We start from the raw sequence: 18,236 nt of genomic DNA on the forward strand, positions 1-18,236 counted from the left end.
CAATAAGAGACTTAAAACACTTCACACTAATTAATCTTTTGCAAACAAACATTGCAAAGGGGAAAAGACCATGTTTAAAGTTGTGTGTCGGAATCCTAGCAGTACTCAGGATGTGGGGGAAAAACAAATTGGAAGATAGAAAGGGACTATTACAATAATCATGGAGGACTTCAATAAGCAGGTGGACTGGGGAAATCAGGTTGCTAGTGGATGTCAAAAAAAGGAAAAGATCTACAAGATGGTTTTTTTGGGCCAGCTTGTGGTACAGCCCACTAGGGAACAGGAAATTCTGGATTTGGTGATACGTAATGAGGCAGCCTTGAATAGGGAGCTTAAGTGAGGGAACCCTGAGGGGGTAGTAACCATAATATGATAGAATTCACCCTACAGTTTGAGAGGGAGAAATGGAAATCAGCTGTAACAGTATTGAGTAAAGGTAACAACAAAGCCATGAAGACATAGCTGGCCAGAGTTGATTAGAAGTGGAGCCTCGTAGGGAAGACGGTGGAGTAGCAATGGCAGGAGTATCTGGGGGTAATTTGGGACGCACAGCAGAAATTCATCCAAAGGAAGAAGAAGCATATAAAGGGGAGGATGAGGCAACCATGGGTGACAAGGAATGTGAGGGATAGCATAAAAGGAAATGAAAAAGCATACAATGTTGTAAAGATTAGTGGAAAGCCAGAGGATTGAGAAGCCTTGAAAAACCAACAGAGGATAACTAAAAAAGCAGTAAGATGAAAAATGATAGTAAGCTAGCTCGTGATATAAAAGAAGATTGCAAGAGGTTCTTTTTTAGATATCTAAGTAAAAGAGAGGCAAGAATGGATACTGGACCACTAGAAAATCAGGCTGCAGAAGTAGTAAAGGGGGAAGAAAGAAATTATGGAGGAACTGAATAGGTACTTTTGATCAGTTGTCACAGTAGAAGACACTTGCAACATACTAGAACTTCAAGAGAATTCGGGGGCTGAGGTGAGTATAGTGGCCATCACTAAGGAGAAGGTGCTGGGGAAGCTGAAAAGTCGAAGGAGGATAAATGACCTAGACGGATGAACTACACCAGAGAGTTTTGAAGGAGATACCTGAATTGATTGTAGAGGCATTGTGGTGATCTTTCCAGAATCACTGGAGACTGGGAGGGTTGCAGAGGACTGGAAAGTGGCTAATGTAATTCTAGGTTTAAGAAGAGAGGGGGATAGAAGACACAAAACTATTGGCGCATTATCTTGACCTCAGTCATTAGTAAGATATTACAGTCCATTTCAAATAATTTGTGGAGTACTTGGTAGTGCATGGTAAAATAGGGCAGAGACAGCATGACTTTGTCAAAGGGAGGTCTTGTCTGACAAATCTGTTAGAATTCTTTGAGGAGATAATGAGCAAATTAGACAAGGGAGAGCCAGCGGGTGTAAAATGAAGAGGAATTTCTTCAGCCAGAGGATGGTGACTCTGTGGAATTCATTGTGCAGAAGACTGTGGAAGCCAAGTCATTGAGTGTATTGAAGACAGAGATAGGTTCTTGATTAGTAAGGGTCAAAGGTTATGGGAGAAGGCAGGAGAATTGGGTTGAGAACCATATCAGCCATGGTGGAGCAGATGTGATGGGCTGAACAGCCTAATTCTGATATGTCTTATGAGACACTAGTAAAATAGATAATTAAAAAGATAACTCATTTTGTCACCATAAAGATGTCAGTCAAACAAAGTCAACAGTTCTCTCCAGCTCACAAAAACAGAAAGTGCTGGAGAAACTCAGCAGGTCTGGCAGCATCGATGGAGAGAACATTTTAGGTCCAGTGACCCTTCTTCAAAACTGCCAATTAACATTAATTCATTACTACAACATACTTTGATCTGCTAGATACTGCTAGACCTACTGAGTTTCTCTAGCAATTTTTCTCAGTGTTCCAGGAAGTTCTTTCCAGAAGTCCAAACAAATTCCCATTCAGGTTATCCTTTTATGAACACTTGAGTGGGCATGAAAATTGGGAGTTGGTTATTAGTCTCAACAGATTTGCTCAAGAGATTTGAAGTTTTGATATTGGGAAGTGTGTAAATATGGTGAAGATTTCTCTTGATCCACGTATACTTTAGGCACATTTCATTAATCCCCAACCATACAATCCTTCTGCATCTAGCTTAAAAACAGCCTGATTTCCCATCCGCATCAAATATGACAACTTCTTTCCTCTTTTCGCATACGCGTTATGGAAACAAAGTCTCTCTTCAAGCTGCGGTTCAATTATGAACCTCACCAAAAGTTGAAATTCTGAAGTTAAACTCCACATTCTTTCAGACTTTCACACTTCCTTCCCTCAATGCAGCTCAATATCCATTTAGTAATTCTTGTCTGACATTGTTCGTGTTCATGTCATAAACAATCACAAGCAAGCTACACAATTTAGTTGGTATCATATGCTTAACAAAGATACCATATAAGACCAAACAGCAGGTTTCAAAAATACATTGACTTAACATACCGACTCCACTGTTGCTTTAGGCAACTCATTGTGAATAAGAATTCAAGAATAACTTGATCCCATGTGGAATCATTTTAAGTGAACGTCATCTTAACATTTTTCATATAAAAATTCCTGAACAGAAAAGGGAAGAAAGGAAATGTAAGTTTTAAAATAGTGATCAAAATGACTTCTGTTTATGGTAACAGGATGTTATGGAGACAGAGAATCATGAAACAAGACTCAATCACTACTTGCATAAGGCACGTGAAGGGCACAATTAGTACCAGCTGATGTGCAGTAGTGGCTTTAATCAGTAAGCCCTGACCATTTGGATCAATGATACCATAAAAGGAAAAGATTATGAAGTAAAACTAATGGATCCACTGATCAAAGTATGTTGTAGTAATGACAAGCAGGTGCCTCCAACCTTGCAAACCACCAATTCCAGCCAGGTTCATGCCGACATCCTTCACAGGGAGGTCTCCTGCTGTCTCATCAGATAGGCCCGACATTGTCTGTGAAAGAAAGAGAACAAATTACATTTGAGTGGTTTTTAAATCCACACCTTGTACCTTAACATTTTAGGATTTTATCACTAAGCAGCTGGGGTCATCTGACTTTTATGGCTTTTCCTCCAATTCAGTGTTTTGAAGCTAAGGTTGTTAAAGTAATCAAAACATATTGTGAATATTAAGAGTGGTGATAAAAAAAAATTTAGTTTAATCCTTACATTGTCTAAAACCTTTCATCTGCGATGCAGATAAGTTATGATACAAAGCTTAGAGCCACTTTGTTCTGCTTTATGAAATAACTAACTCCAGCTTTAAAGCCTTTACCACCTGTTGTACATCTGGACACTTACTCTCAAGTAAATTTGTTAAATATTTGCCAACCCAGGTGTTTCTTCCTTTACAAGATGTTTTACCTCATGCTGAAGCCCCTGCAAAGTCAAAAATATGCACCCATTGTTGAAATTTACGCAGTAATTGGCAACTGTAATTAGAGATTACAATAATATACAAGCATTATTTCCAAGCAAAGCTATGTTCAAACATTAGTTCACGTAGCTCACAACAATAATACATTTTAACAACTGAAGCAGTTAATTTATCACATAATCTTATTTAGTAGAGCTGGTGGGTGACATAATATTATTAGTGGCAATGGATTTTTGTGCTAACAGAAACATTTTAGTTTCTTGATACTTTCCAGATCAACACTGTTAAGTAGAACAATTAACATAGATGGAGCTACAAAGGATCAGAAAGTGAGCTGAGTATTAGCAGACCTTTCAAAATATACCAGCTTACCACCTCAATAGTTTATCTGAATACAACAATAAAGAATGCCTTTGCTGGATCTTAACTGATATATCTAAAAATGTGCCAGACATCGTCCACTTTAGCATTTAGCTGTTTCTTAAAAGGTTCTTAAGGTTCCTTTGTCATTCTTTCAGGAAGCATATTCCATATACTTAAGGCTCAACAAAAACTTTCTGGTTGCAGTTCAAATTTTACCTTTTGATAGCTTGAATCTACACTAATCTCATGATACAGTTTAAAAATAATTACAAGAAGGACAGTTTGCATCTAAATTGGAAGGGAACTAATACACTGGCAGGGAGATTTGGTAGAGCTGCTCAGGAGAATTTAAACTAGTAAGGTGGGATCCAGGGAGATAGTGAGGAAGAAGATCAATCTGAGAAAAGAAGCGAGCCAGTCAGGGCAGGCAGGGACAAAGCAGTGAACAAGGTAGGACTGATAAATTAAACTGCATTTATTTCAATGCAAGGGGCCTAACAGATGAACTCAGGACATGGTTAGGAACATTTGACTGGGATATCATAGCAATTACAGAAATATGGCTCAGGGATGGACAGGACTGGCAGCTTATTGTTCCAGGGTACAAATGCTACAGGAAGGACAGAAAGGGAGGCAAGAGAGGAGGGGGGAGTGATGTTTTTGATAAGGGATAGCATTACAGCTGTACTTATGGAGGATATTCATGGAAATATATCCAGGGAAGTTATTTGGGTGGAACTGAGAAATAAGAAAGGGATGATCACCTTACTGGAATTGTATTATAGACCCCCTAATTGTCAGAGGGAAATTGAGAAACAAATTTGTAAGGAGATCTCAGTTATCTGTAAGAATAGTAGGTGGTTATGAAAGGGGATTTTAACATTCCAAACATAGACTGGGACTGCCATAGTGTTAAGGATTTAGATGGAGAGAAATTTGTTAAGCATGTACAAGAAAATTTTCTGATTCACTAGAGAAGGTGCAAAACTTGACCGACTCTTGGGAAATAAGGCAGGGCAGGTGACTGAGGTGTCAGTGGGGGAGCACTTTGGAGCCAGAGACCAAGAACAAAGAACAAAAAAAACAAATAAAATTTAACAGCCTAGAAACAGGCCCTTCGGCCCTCCAACCTGAGCCGATCCAAATCTACTGGCTAAACCTGTCGCCCACTTCATAAGCATTTGTATCCCTCTGCTACTCACCTGCTCATGCATCTGTCCAGATGCATCTTAAATGAATCTACCGTGCCTGCCTCTACCACCGCTGCTGGCAACGCGTTCCAGACACCCACCACCCTCTGTGTAAAGTACTTGCTGCGTGTATCCCCCTCAAACTTTTTACCTCTCAGCTTGAAAGTTTGACCTCTCATTATTGAATCCTTCACCCTGGGAAAAAACTTACCTCTATCTACCCTGTCTATACCCTACATGAATCTGTAAACCTCACTCAGGTCCCCTTTTAGTCTCCTTTTTCCTAATGAAAACAAACCTAACTTACTCAACTACTCTTCATAGCTAGCACCTTCCATACCAGGCAACATCCTTGTAAACCTTCTCTGCACCCTCTCCAAAGTGTCCACATCCTTTTGGTAATGTGGCGACCAGAACTGTACACAGTATTTTAAATGTGTCCGAACCAATGTCTTGTACAATTTTAACATGACCTGCCAGCTATTATACTCAATACCCGTCCGATGAAGGTAAGCATACCATATGCCTTCTTGACCACTCTATCCACCTGTGCAGCAACCTTCAGGGTACAATGGACCTGCACTCCCAGATCTCTCTGCTCATCAACTTTTCCCAAGGCTCTTCCATTCATTGTATAATTCGCTCTAGAATTAGATTTGCCTAAATGCATCACCTCACATTTGTCTGGACTGATCTCCATCTGTCACTATTCCACCCAACTCTCCAGTCTATGTACTCCTGTATTCTTTGATAGTCCCTTCTGCTTTCTGATACTCCACCAATCTTCGTGTCATCTGCAAACTTGCTGATCATACCAACAGTGCCCTCTTCCAGATCATTTATGTAAATCACAAACAGTGGCCCCAGCGCTGATCCCTGTGGAACACCACTGGTCACTTTTCTCCATTTCGAGAAACTCCCTTCAACCACTACTGTCTGTCTCCTGTTGCTCAACCAGTTCTTTATCCACCTAGCTAGAACACCCTGTACACCATGTGACTTCACTTTCTCTATTAGTTTACCATGGGGAACCTTATCAAACATCTTACTAAAGTCCATGTATATGATATCAACAGCCCTTCTTTCATCTATCAACTTGGTCACTTCCTCAAAAGAACTCTATTAAGTTGGTAAGGCACGATCTCCATTCCACAAAACCATGTTGCCTATCACTGATAAGCCCATTCTTTTCTAAACATAAACAGATCATATCCCCCAGTACATTCTCCAGCAAAGTTCCCACCACTGACATCAGGCTCACTGGTCTGTATTTACCCAGAATATCCCCACTACCCTTCTTGTACAGGGGGACAACAGGAGCATCTTTCCAATCCTCTGACACCTCACCTGTATTTAAGAATGCCACAAAGATATCTGTCAGGGCCCCAGCTATTTCCTCTCTCACCTCCCTAAGCAACCTGGGATAGATCCCATCCGGTCCTTGAGATTTGTCCACCTTAATAGCCTCTTGCCTACCCAACACATCTTCCTTACTTATGTCAATGTGATCCAGACTACTCAAACTTCTACCTCTAATCTCAACATTCATCATGTTCCTCTCCTCAGTGAACACTGACGCAAAGTAATCATTCAGAATCTCACCCATTCTCTCAGGTTCGACACACAACCTTCCTCTATTATCCTTTAGTGGACCAATCCTTTCTCTAGTTACCCTCTTGCTTCTTACATAAAAATAAAGTGCTGTGGGATTCTCCTTAATTCAGCTCACTAAAGATACTTCATGACCCCTTTTGGCCCACTTGATTCCTTGTTCAAGACTTGTCCTACTCTTCCGATATTCCTCCAGGGCCCATTCTGTTCTTAGCTGCCTGGACCTCATTTACACTTCCCTTTTCCTCTTGGCTAGTTGTACGATTTCTCCTGTCATCCATGGTTCATGAATCTCGCCTTTCCTATCCTTTGCCTTCAATGGGACATGCCTATCCTGCATGATCTTTGAAAGCGTCCCACATATCAAATGTGGACTTCCCTTCAAATAGCTGTGTCCAATCCACATTTCCCAGTTCCTACCTAATTTTGATATAATTGGCCTTGGCCCAGTTTAGTACTCTTCCCTTAGGACCACTCTCTTCTTTGTCCACGAGTATTCTAAAACCTACAGAATTGTGGTCACTGTTCCGAAAGAAATCCCCCACTGCATCTTCTACCACTTGGCCTGGCTCATTCCCCAATACCAAGTCCAATATGGCCCCTTCCCTCGTCGGACTATTGACATACTGCTCTAGAAAACTCTCTGGATGCTTCTTACAAATTCGACCCCATCCAGACCCCTGACGCTAAGTGTATCCCAGTCAATGTTGGGAAAATTAAAATCTCCCCTACCATTACTCTATTGCCTCTACGTTTTTCCATAATCTGTTTATCTGTTTGTTCTTCTACCTCACGCTCACTGTTGGGAGGCCTGTAATACAGCCCCAACAATGTAACTGCACCCTTCTTATTTCTCAACTCCACCCATAATGCCTCACTATCCAAGTCCTCCATCGTGTCCTCCTTTAGCACAGCCTTGATATCATCCCTGACCAGCAATGCAACTCCACCCCCACTTTTACTTCCCTCCCTGTGTCTATATCCTGGAACATTTAGTTGCCAATCATGCTCTTCCTTCAAACAAGTCTCTGTGATTGCAATAACATCACACTCCCAGGCACCAATCCAAGCCCTAAGTTCATCTGCCTTACACACTACACTCCTTGCATTAAAGTAGATGCACTTCAGGCCACCAGTTCTTTTGCGCTCATCTGCTCTCTGCCTACTCTTGCCCTTATTAATGCTATCTTCTTGATTCTTACCGTCTCCAGTTTCCACCTCGCTGTCTACTTGTCTTCTCTTCTGGTTCCCAGCCGCCTGCCACATTAGTTTAAAACCTTCCCAACAACAGTAGCAAAAACTCCCCCAAGGACATTGGTTCCAGTCTGGTTCAGATGTAGACCGTCCATTTTGTAATAGTCCCACCTTTCCCAGAACTGGTCCCAATGTCCAACAAATCTGAATCCCTCCCTCCTATACCGTCCATCAAGCCACGTGTTCATCCTGCCTATTTTTTCATTTCGACCCTGGCTAGCACGTGGCACTGGTAGTAATCCCGAGATCACTACCTTTGAGGTTCTCCTCTTTAACTTCTCTCCTAGCTCCCTGAATTCTTCTTTCAGGGCCTCATCTCGTTTTTTTACTTATATTGTTGGTGGCGAAATGCAACAAGACAACTGGCTGTTCACCCTCCCCTTTAGAATGCTCTGCAGTCGATCAGTGACATCCCTAACCCGAGCACCTGGAAGGCAACATACCATCCCCCCGGAGTCCTGTTTTTGGCCACAGAACCGCCTATCTACTCCCCTCACAATAGAATCCCCTATGACCAAGGCCCTATGAGTCTTTTTCCTGCCCTTCTGAACAGCAGTGCCCGCCACAGTGCCATGAGCTTGGCAACTGCTGCCCTCTCCTGGTAAGTCATCACTCCCAACAGTATCCAAAATGATATACCTGTTTTGGAGGGAGTTGACCGCAGGGGACACCTGCATTGCCTTCATACTCTTTTTATGCCTTTTGGTCACCCACTCATTGTCTCCCTCAGCAATTCTAAACTGCGGTGTGAACAGTTCACTCAACGTGCTATCCATGACATCCTCAGCATCGCGGATGCTCCACAGTGAGTCCATCCACAGCTCCAGAGCCATCATGCGGTCAAACAAGAGCTGTAACTGGACACACTTCTTGCAAATGTAAAAGTCAGGAATGTCAACCACATGAGCTCCCATACCAAGCAAGAGGCACATGCCACGGGTCTGAGGTCCCCTGCCATTGTAAGCTTAGCTTTATATCAACTAGATTAGAGTGGTACTGGAAATGCACAGCAGGTCAGGCAGCATCTGAGGAGCAGGAAATTGACGTTTCGGGCAAAAGCCCTTCATCATATCAACTAACTAAAACCAAACAATGCACTTAAATATATGAAAAAGAAAGAAAAAGAAAAAAATAAAAGCCTTAACTTACAAAGTCTTTTTCTTCTGGTTAGAGGAGGGTTAGACCATAATTCTATTATTTTTAAATAGTGATGGAAAAGGATAGACCAGATCTAAAAGCTGAAGTTCTAAATTGGAGAAAGGTCAATTTTGACAGTATTAGGCAAGAACTTTCAAAAGCTGATTGGGCACAGATGTTCGCAGTTTAAGGGACAGTTGGAAAATGGGAAGCCTCCAAAAATGAGATAACGAGAATCCAGAGAAAGTATACTCCTATTAGGATGAAAGTGAAAGCTGGTCGGTACAGGGAATGCTGGATGACTAAAGAAATTGAGGGTTTGGTTAAGAAAAAGAAGGAAGCATATGTCAGGTACAGACAGGATAGATCAAGTGAATCAATCCTTAGAAGAGTATAAAGGCAGTATGAATATACTTAAGAGTGAAATCAGGAGGACAAAAAGGGAACATGAAATAGCTTTGGCAAATAGAATTAAGGTGAATCAAAAGGGTTGTTACAAATACATGAAGGACAAAAAGATAACTAAAGATAGAATAGGGCCCCTCAAAGGTCAGCGAGGCGGCCTTTGTGTGCAGATGCAGGAAATGGGGGGAGATACTAAACGAGTATTTTGCATCAGTATTTACTGTGGAAAAGGACATGCAAGATGTAGAATGTAGGGAAATAGACGGTGACATCTTGAAAAATGTCCATATTAAAGAGGAAGAAATGCATAAAAGTGGATAAATCCCCAGGACCTGGGGAACTCGTGGGAAGCTAGGGAAGTGATTGCTGAGCCTCTTGTTGAGATATTTGTATCATTGATAGTCACAGGTGAGGTGCTGGAAGACTGGAAGTTGGAAACATGGTGCCACTGTTTAAGAAAGGTGGTAAGGACAAGCTAGGGAACTATAGACCAGTGAGCCTGACGTCAGTGGTGGGCATGTTGTCAGAGGGAATCCTGAGGGATAGGATGTACACATTACTTGGAAAGGCAAGGACTGATTAGGGATAGTCAACATGTGTGGGAAATCATGTCTCACAAACTTGATTGAGTTTTTTGAAGAAGTAACAAAGAGGATTGATGAGGGCAGCACGGTAGACGGGATCTATATGGACTTCAGTAAGGCTTTCGACAAGGTTCCCCATGGGAGACTGGTTAGCAAGGTTCAATCTCACGGAATACAGGGAGAGCTAGCCATTTGGATACAGAACTGGCTTAAAGGTAGATGACAGAGGGTGGTGGTGGAGGTTTGTTTTTCAGATTGGAGGCCTGTCACCAGTGGAGTGCCTCGAGGATCGGTGCTGGGTCCACTATGTTTTGTCATTTACATAAATTATTTGGATGTGAGATTGAGAGGTACAGTTAGTACGTTTGTGGATGACACCAAAATAGGTGGTGTAGCGGACAGCGAAGAAGGTTACCTCAGATTACAATGGGATCTTGATCAGATGAGCCAATGGGCTAAGGGGTGGCAGATGCAGTTTAATTTAGATAAACACAAGGTGCCGCATTTTGGGAAAGCAAAACTTAGCAAGACTTATACACTTAATGGTAAGGTTCGAGGGCGTGTTGCTGAACAAAGAGACCTTAGAGTGCAGGTTCATGGCTCCTTGAAAGTAGAGTCGCAGGTAGACAGGATAGTGAAGGAGGCATTTGGAATGCTTTCCTTTATCGGTCAAGAGTATTGACTACAGGAGTTGGGAGGTCATGTTGCGGCTGTACAGGACATTGATTAGACCACTTTTGGAATATTGCATGGAATTCTGGCCTCCTTCCTATTGGAAGGATGTTGTGAAACTTGAAAGGGTTCAGAAAAGATTTACAAAGATGTTGATAGGGTTGCAGGATTTGAGCTAAATGGAGAGATGTGTGTGGAATGGGCTGCCAGAAACAGTGGTGGAGGCTCGTACAATTGCAACATTTAAAATGTATCTGAATGGGTGTATGAATAGGAAGGGTTTGGGTGCTGGCAGGTGGGACTAGATTGGGTTGGGATATCTGGTCATCATGGATGAGTTGGGCTGAGGGGTTGTTTCCATCCCAACCCAATCTAGTCCCATCTGCCAGCACCTGGCCCATATCCCTCCAAACCCTTCCTATTCAAATATCCATCCAGATGCCTTTTAAATGTTGCAATTGTACTAGCCTCTACCACTTCCTCAGGCAGCTCATTCCATACGCATACCACCCTCTGTGTGAAAGAGTTTCCCCTTCGATCTCTTTTATATCTTTCCCCTCTCACCCTAAACTATGTTCTCTAGTTCTGGACTCCCCCTCCCCAGGGAAAAGACTTTGTCTATTTATCCGATCCGTGCCCCTCATGATTTTATAAGGTCACCCCTCAGCCTCCGATGCTCTAGGGAAAACAGTGAAAATGTTTCCATAGCTTGATGACAAGAAGCTGGGAGCAATCTGTTAATTTGAAAACTTAAAGAGTTGAGAGAAGAGTGGAATTCCATTTGAATTGACTAACAGTAAAAAGACAGTGTAGAGGAGCAATTCGAAGCATGGCGTTGTTTGTACTAAGACCTTTTTTTCCCTCTTTTTGGTTAAAAAATATACTTAGATATTAAGAAATATCTGTAGATTCATGTTATAATTTGTTTCAATGACTAATCATTATGCTAAACAACTGTAAAAAAAAATTAACAGTACAAAAGCTTGGACATGGTCAGTCAGCTGCTCAGGGTAGTCAGAGTTGGGAAACTCTGCACATAGTGGGTGAGGGAGAGAAAGATGGATAGCACATTTGTTACTTTTGGTGCATGTTTGGTGATGTCCTGAGAGGGTGAGTAGGCTGTGCAGAACAGATTCAGCTAGGCAAAAGTGATGACTGCAGATGCTGGAAACCAGAGTTCCTGATGAAGGGCTTTTGCCCGAAACGTAGATTTTCCTGCTCCTCGGATGTTGCCTGACCTGGTGTGCTTTTCCAGCACAAGTCTGATCAGAACAGATTCAGGGCTAGTCAAGGTCAGATGTTAGCGAGCATGAGAGTGAATGGGGAAGATGTTGCTGGAAATGGTGGGTACAGGAGCAGAGATAGTCAGTGTGTGGTATCAACAAGGACATGCTGGCACTTCCATGACAGAGTGGAAAAGGCCAGGTTGGCGTGGTTCCAGTAGAGTGGGGTTTTTTCTTGGCCTGGGGGAAAAGGACATCTTGCCTCTGCATCATCCCATCCCCATCAGCAGCGTCTCCATGTCCCTGCCCACAAAAGCGAGGTACCACATTTCCATTGTCTGCTACATTCAGGGCTAATATCAGAAACCATGCAGGGCAGCTGTGGACTGACAGCTCTTGTCTGGATGCACAATACCTTTTTAAAGACGATGCTGCACCAAAGATGTTGGTCATTTTGGGATATTCAGGAAGTGCTGAATTGTTTTGGAAATGACACATGGTGTAATGGTGTTAGAATGTATGGAGGGGCACCAAAGGGTGGGTTAGGTAATAAATCAGGTGGGTTTTGTAAAATAGGGTGATAAATGTCCCCAAGCATCACAATGTGAAACCATCTTAAAAACCTGACAAAATTGATACTTAGTGAAAGAAATTAAGATTCAGCCCATGATCTATCAAGCCAGTTTTCATTCTGAGATCTGATTTGTGCAGCGTTACCATTGGATGGGATCAGGAGATTGGCTGGAATGAATGTAGTGCAGCCAGCAGATATAGATGCTAATCGATAGTATCAGTTGAAGGTTCTGATGAAGAGCACTATATAGTGCCGTATAACAGGTCAGTTACAATAGGTCAAAATTTACTTAAGACTGTGCTATCGTTTGTGTTAGGCTAACTACTATTTTTGTTTCGATTGTTATTGGTATTTTTGGTGGTTCACCCCAAACCTGTTTTTCCCATAGGCCCCATTATTTCTACTGCACGATTTTCTATATATGGGAAGACAATTACAGCATTATAGGAGAACTACCTGTAGTTTAACACTTATAATTACCAAGTCTGAGACTTGTTCCTGCACGAACTTAACTTATACAAAAGGAATTTAATTTATATTGAATGCCCAGGCATATTATCAATTTGTTGCCATTAGTTGAATGAATAAAAGTCACTTTTAACTTGTACAAACCATTAAATCTAGTGACCAATTATTAAATCTCATTGCAGTTACAAGGAAATGCAGGTTGTATTAATGGAGTTTTGTTTCAGACCGCCCTCGAAGGATTTGGAATAAAATTCTGTGGATGAATTTACATGACAGGAATTATTCTGCAGTCAGTCAAGAGAACTTTGATTTTGTCTTCATGTGTAAATGTAACTAAGGAAATATTTTCCAAGTTCAAATAATGCTGAGTTTAGGAGAGAAGTATGTTGTTGTATTTGAAATAATTAATTTAATATCAAATTTTGTCAATATATTTTTGGACTGAGTACTTTGCATGTAAAATATTCTATATTAAATAAATAATCAATTGGTTTATACCCTGAACCTTGGTCTGATGGAGTATACTCCCAATCTATCAGTAGATGATGATGAAAATCAAACGGTAGCAAATGGCATATCTTACTAAACTGGAGTAAAGCAGTAAACAAATAACCAAAGAATTGCAGATGCTGAACATCAGAAACAAAACAGAAATTGCTGGAAAAACTCAACAGATCTGGCAACACCTGTGGAGAGAAAGCAGAGTTAACATTTTGGGTCCAGTAACCCTTGCTCAGTTATTTTCTTTGTTTTATAGGAGTACAATCTTACTCATAATGGGAGTAGGGGGAGAACAGGTGTTCCCAATGACCAATGCAATTAACAAATAATTATTATTCAATAAATATGGTTCAATACCTGCAACATGACATTGAAGACAAGTATAAATAAATACTTTAATGCATGCATCAGTAACCAGGAAGACATTGTTTGAAAATAATTTGCAAAAGAACTAGAGAGGCTCAAGAAAACATTTACATGGTGTTGCTACGACCTAGAAGGAATTGCAAGGAAGTGTGATAGGAGATTCAGTAGCAACAAGGGAATTGAAAACATATTTGAAAAGTATATATTTACAGAGATCTGAGAAAGATAAGCGTGGGATTAATAGAGCTTTCAAAGAAAAGCACAGCCAGGTTGGGTCAGCAGGCCTCCTGTGTTGTGAAATTCTTAAATAATTAATGCAAGATAGAATTTTAACAAAACAATCAAATAATTGAGAAATTAAGTAATTGAGATTATAGCCCACACTTTTATTTTAGTTTTATTTTTAAATAGGTTTTCTAGTAATGCTAAGTACTGGATTTTTAGCAAAGCAGTAATACATTAGAAAAGATGTTAGCATAGGCCTGAACATTGAAATGAGATTGATGAGCTCAAGAATTCCAGCAAAGTATGACAGTTTGCATTTATATAGTGGAACTTATGTACAAAAATGTTCCATTGTGTGCAAAGAGGAAGAAAGGAAATAATGAATTTGGTGCAAGTGTTGAAAGGGGCTTCAATGTGTTAAAAAGATAAATTTTGAGATGTATTTTAAAAACAGGTAAGAAAGTTCACTTGCTTTAAAAGAGGTAAGTCAGAATGTATTACTGAGATGTCTGAATTCTCCATCATCAAGAGTGGGACAGGGAAAAAGGATAGTAAACAGTCACATGGCGAAAAAGGAGTTTTGATGAAATAGTGTTGGAGCTATTAGATCCTTCCAAAAAGTGAAATTTGACAAGAAATTATAATCAATATAATTTTAATTCGCTGTATGAATCACACAAGAAAAATGGGTACTAACTCATCTCTTAGAAGGAACTCAGATACTTGCCCTTGAGATTTAAAAGTCAAAAGTTTTAGTACCAGGATTCATTTACATTTTCTGACTGAGAATGGACTCGAATGGACTTATCTCCAAACTGATTGCAAATATGAATCTCTAAAGAATGAAAATTTCCCAAGAATTATCAGATATTATGGTTATTAAGAACTTATATATGGTCGGAACATTGTGCAATAATTGTTTTCCACGAAGCCAGACCCTCTGAGATTTAGTTGACAGCAAGTAAGCTTGTGTGTGATACTACTTCCAGATTACTGTTAATGTCATGGACCACATGTCATTTAAAATATTGATTGGAATCGAAAATTTTGCAGTGGACTCATTTGCCAAAAAAAAGCTTTGTGATCTAGCAATTAAGAATGTTCACTGAAAAGATTTAAGCAAGGAAAATCTGTGGTCATTTTGAGTGACAAACCAAGTATTTAACCACAGAAATGTGAGGCATTCTGTAATTCTCTTAGATTATGTATCAACTTGCACAACTAACTTTAATACAGGCAAAGTATAGTAAAACTGTGCTGCTAAATCTGGCAAACAGGCCCATACATTTGATATGCACATTCACAAACATTTTCACATGAAACTTCCTGTAAGCATGATAATATCTAGCTATTAATAATATTGTAGAATTTATCAAGTAGATCTCTGGCAACAATATCAAAGGGCTTATTGATAATACTAATTTGAATGATAACAGGAATTGTGAAAATAGTTGGATTGAACACTTTTTGGAAAGCACTAACAAATTAATGAATAATACATAGATGTTCAAAAGTCTGCTAAAGTAGCCTAAGATCACATACTAAAGTACTCTTGCATCTTCAGTAATTTTCCTTTCAGCTGGTTATCCTTCGGTTACTCTTTCATTTGTAGGTGACTGTTTCACTTCATAAACTGCAATAACTAAACTACAACAACTTCAAATTTCAGCTTGTTGAAGAATTGTACCACTTTAGAGGGCAGTCATTAGGGTCAGAGAAGGACTGCTAGATTAATAATGTAGAGACCAAGCACACTAACTCCGTTCATATCCAGAGTACAGAAGAGTTTCAGGTACATGACGATTAATCTAAAAGGTTCCAAAATCCTACCAGAAGCCAAAGTGAACAAAATAATTTTCTGCATCATAAAAATGTGAGCGTGTACCTGTCAGGTAAAATAGAATTGACCTCAGCTGATGTGTCTGCCTGCCCTTGCAGTATAGTGATGTGTCGATTGGCCTACCTTGTATTGAATTTTATTTTCGACCATACTCCGTAACTTGGAGAGTGTCCAGGGCTGGTAGACCCTGGATGGTCTGGCCATCTAGACCAGGAAATGCGTGCAAAAATGAGTGACGGACCAGTCTGCTTCTGCCTATCACTTGGGAACAGGTATGTTTTGCAACAGGGCTAAAGAATGACTTGCTACCCAGGTAAGAGGCGTCACTCCCTCCCCCAGGTGTGGTGATCGAGGCGGGTTGATGGCCCTGTGGATTGGCCATGGGGTCAGGGTCAGAAGGTGGAGGAGGAACAATTTGGGAACTTGAGACTGGGGGAGAAGGGTCAGAGGGTTGTTGATCTTGGCGCTGTCTCTGTCTTACATTGTACCATTGATGCCAGTCCTCCCAATCTCAATTCTGACTCTTTTCGTCATTATGATGTTTGGGTCTGGATTTATTATATCTTCTTTGGCTCTCCCCTATTGTCCTTTTCAATTTTCTTCCTATTCTCAACTTCTCTACTTTTCCATACTGATTCCGCTTTTCGCTGAGATTTGGTCAGCCAGAAATGATAAACTGACCACCCAATTTCTTTCTTTTTCTCATTCTCCCTTTGTCCTAGGATATCTGCTAAATGTGTGAAGCAATCGGAATTAAACATGCCATTTGGGGAAATAGCTTCTCTGTCTTCTATGTCCATTTCACCCATTTGTCAACAAATTTTATGAAATCAGGCCCGTAATGGGCATACATCTATGCCAAATGTGTTCACTTCTGAAGGTGTGCCTCATGAGAGACATTGCTCCCCATTCTGTTGAGAGCTGACAGACAAATTCACATGTGCACATACTGTTGCGATCGTGTAATCATTCAAACTGCATGTCCTTTCTTCGTTATTAAATTTAATTTAGTAGTAAAATCATATATTGGGGTCTCAGACTCAGTGGGCAGATCCCAGGTCCATTAAACTATTGGATCCCAGATCCCGCAACATTCTTCATGCAGTCTAACCAAAATCGGGACCCCTGACTCCTTTTCCCATAGGTGGGCTCCAAGCACTCCCCTTTTAAGAACATAGAACAGTACAGCACAGTACAGGGCCTTCGGTCCTTGATGTTGTGCCAACTTTTTTTCCTACTCAAAGATCAGACTAACCTATGTACTCTTTGTTGTACTATCATCCTTGTGCCTATCCAAGAGTCGCTTAAACATCCCTAATGTATCTGACTCTACTACCACTGCTGGCAGTGCAATCCACACACCACCACTCCGCGTAAAGAACCTACCTTTGACATCTCCCCTGAACCTTCCTCCAATCACCTTAAAATTATGCCCCCACCGTGACAGCCATTTCTGTCCTGGGAAAGGCTCTGGATATCTATTATACTATGTCTTTCATCATCTTGTACGCCTCTATCAAGTCACCTCTTATCCTTCTTCGCTTTGTGAGAAAAGAGCTAATTCCCTCAACCTTACTTCATAATACAAGCCCTCCAGTCCAGGCAGCATCCTGATAAATCTCCTCTGCACCCTCTTTAAAGCTTCAACATCCTTTCTAGAATGAGGCGACTGGAACTGAACACAATATTCCAAGTGTGGTCTAACAAGGGCTCTACAGAGCAGCAGCATTACCTCACGTCTCTTAAACACAATCCCGCTGCTAATGAAAGCCAACACACCATTTGCCTTCTCGACAACCTTACCAACTTGGGAGGCAACCTTAAAGAATCTATGCACATGGACCCTAAGATCCTTCTGTTCCTCCACACTGCCGCAAATATTGCCTTTAACCCTGCATTCTGCATTCAAATTCAACCTTCCAAAGTGAATCACTTCACTCTTTTCCAGGTTGAATTCCATCTGCCACTTGTCAGCTCAGTTGTACATCGTGTCAATGTCCCACTGTAACCTACCAACAGCTCCAACCTATTTACTACTCCACCAACCTTCGTGTCATTGGCAAACTTAGTAACCCACCCTTCCACTTCCTCATCCATGTGATTTACGAAAATCACAAAGAGTAGAGGTCCCCGAACCAATCTCTATGGAACACCGCTGGTCTCCAAGCCTCAGGCTGAATACTTTCTATGGGCTAGCTAATTCTGTATCCAAACATCCAAATTTCACTGTATCCCATGCCTCCTTACTTTCTGAATAAGCCTACCATTAGGAACCTTATCAAACGCCTTGCCAAAATCCATGTATACCACGTCCACTACTCTACCTTCATCAATGTGTTTTGTCACATCCTCAAAGAATTCAATAAGGTTTACGAGACATGACCTGCCCCTCACAAAGCCATTCTGTCCATCTCTAATCA

General features: G+C 40.9%; 1 protein-coding gene across 7 annotated transcripts in view; it reads right to left on the reverse strand.

Annotated features, from left to right (window-relative positions):
* rpgrip1l (RPGRIP1 like) overlaps positions 1-18,236 on the reverse strand; it is a 232,851-nt gene that overhangs the window by 189,689 nt on the left and 24,926 nt on the right. For all 7 annotated transcript variants that reach the window (XM_072547375.1, XM_072547374.1, XM_072547372.1 and 4 more), the window contains exon 2: positions 2,893-2,980. In XM_072547375.1, the coding sequence (XP_072403476.1) occupies positions 2,893-2,980 (88 nt within the window). The remainder of the gene's footprint in view (positions 1-2,892; positions 2,981-18,236) is intronic.

Source organism: Chiloscyllium punctatum, chromosome 26 (assembly GCF_047496795.1).
Source record: "Chiloscyllium punctatum isolate Juve2018m chromosome 26, sChiPun1.3, whole genome shotgun sequence".
In the NCBI taxonomy this organism is placed as follows: Eukaryota; Metazoa; Chordata; class Chondrichthyes; order Orectolobiformes; family Hemiscylliidae; genus Chiloscyllium; species Chiloscyllium punctatum.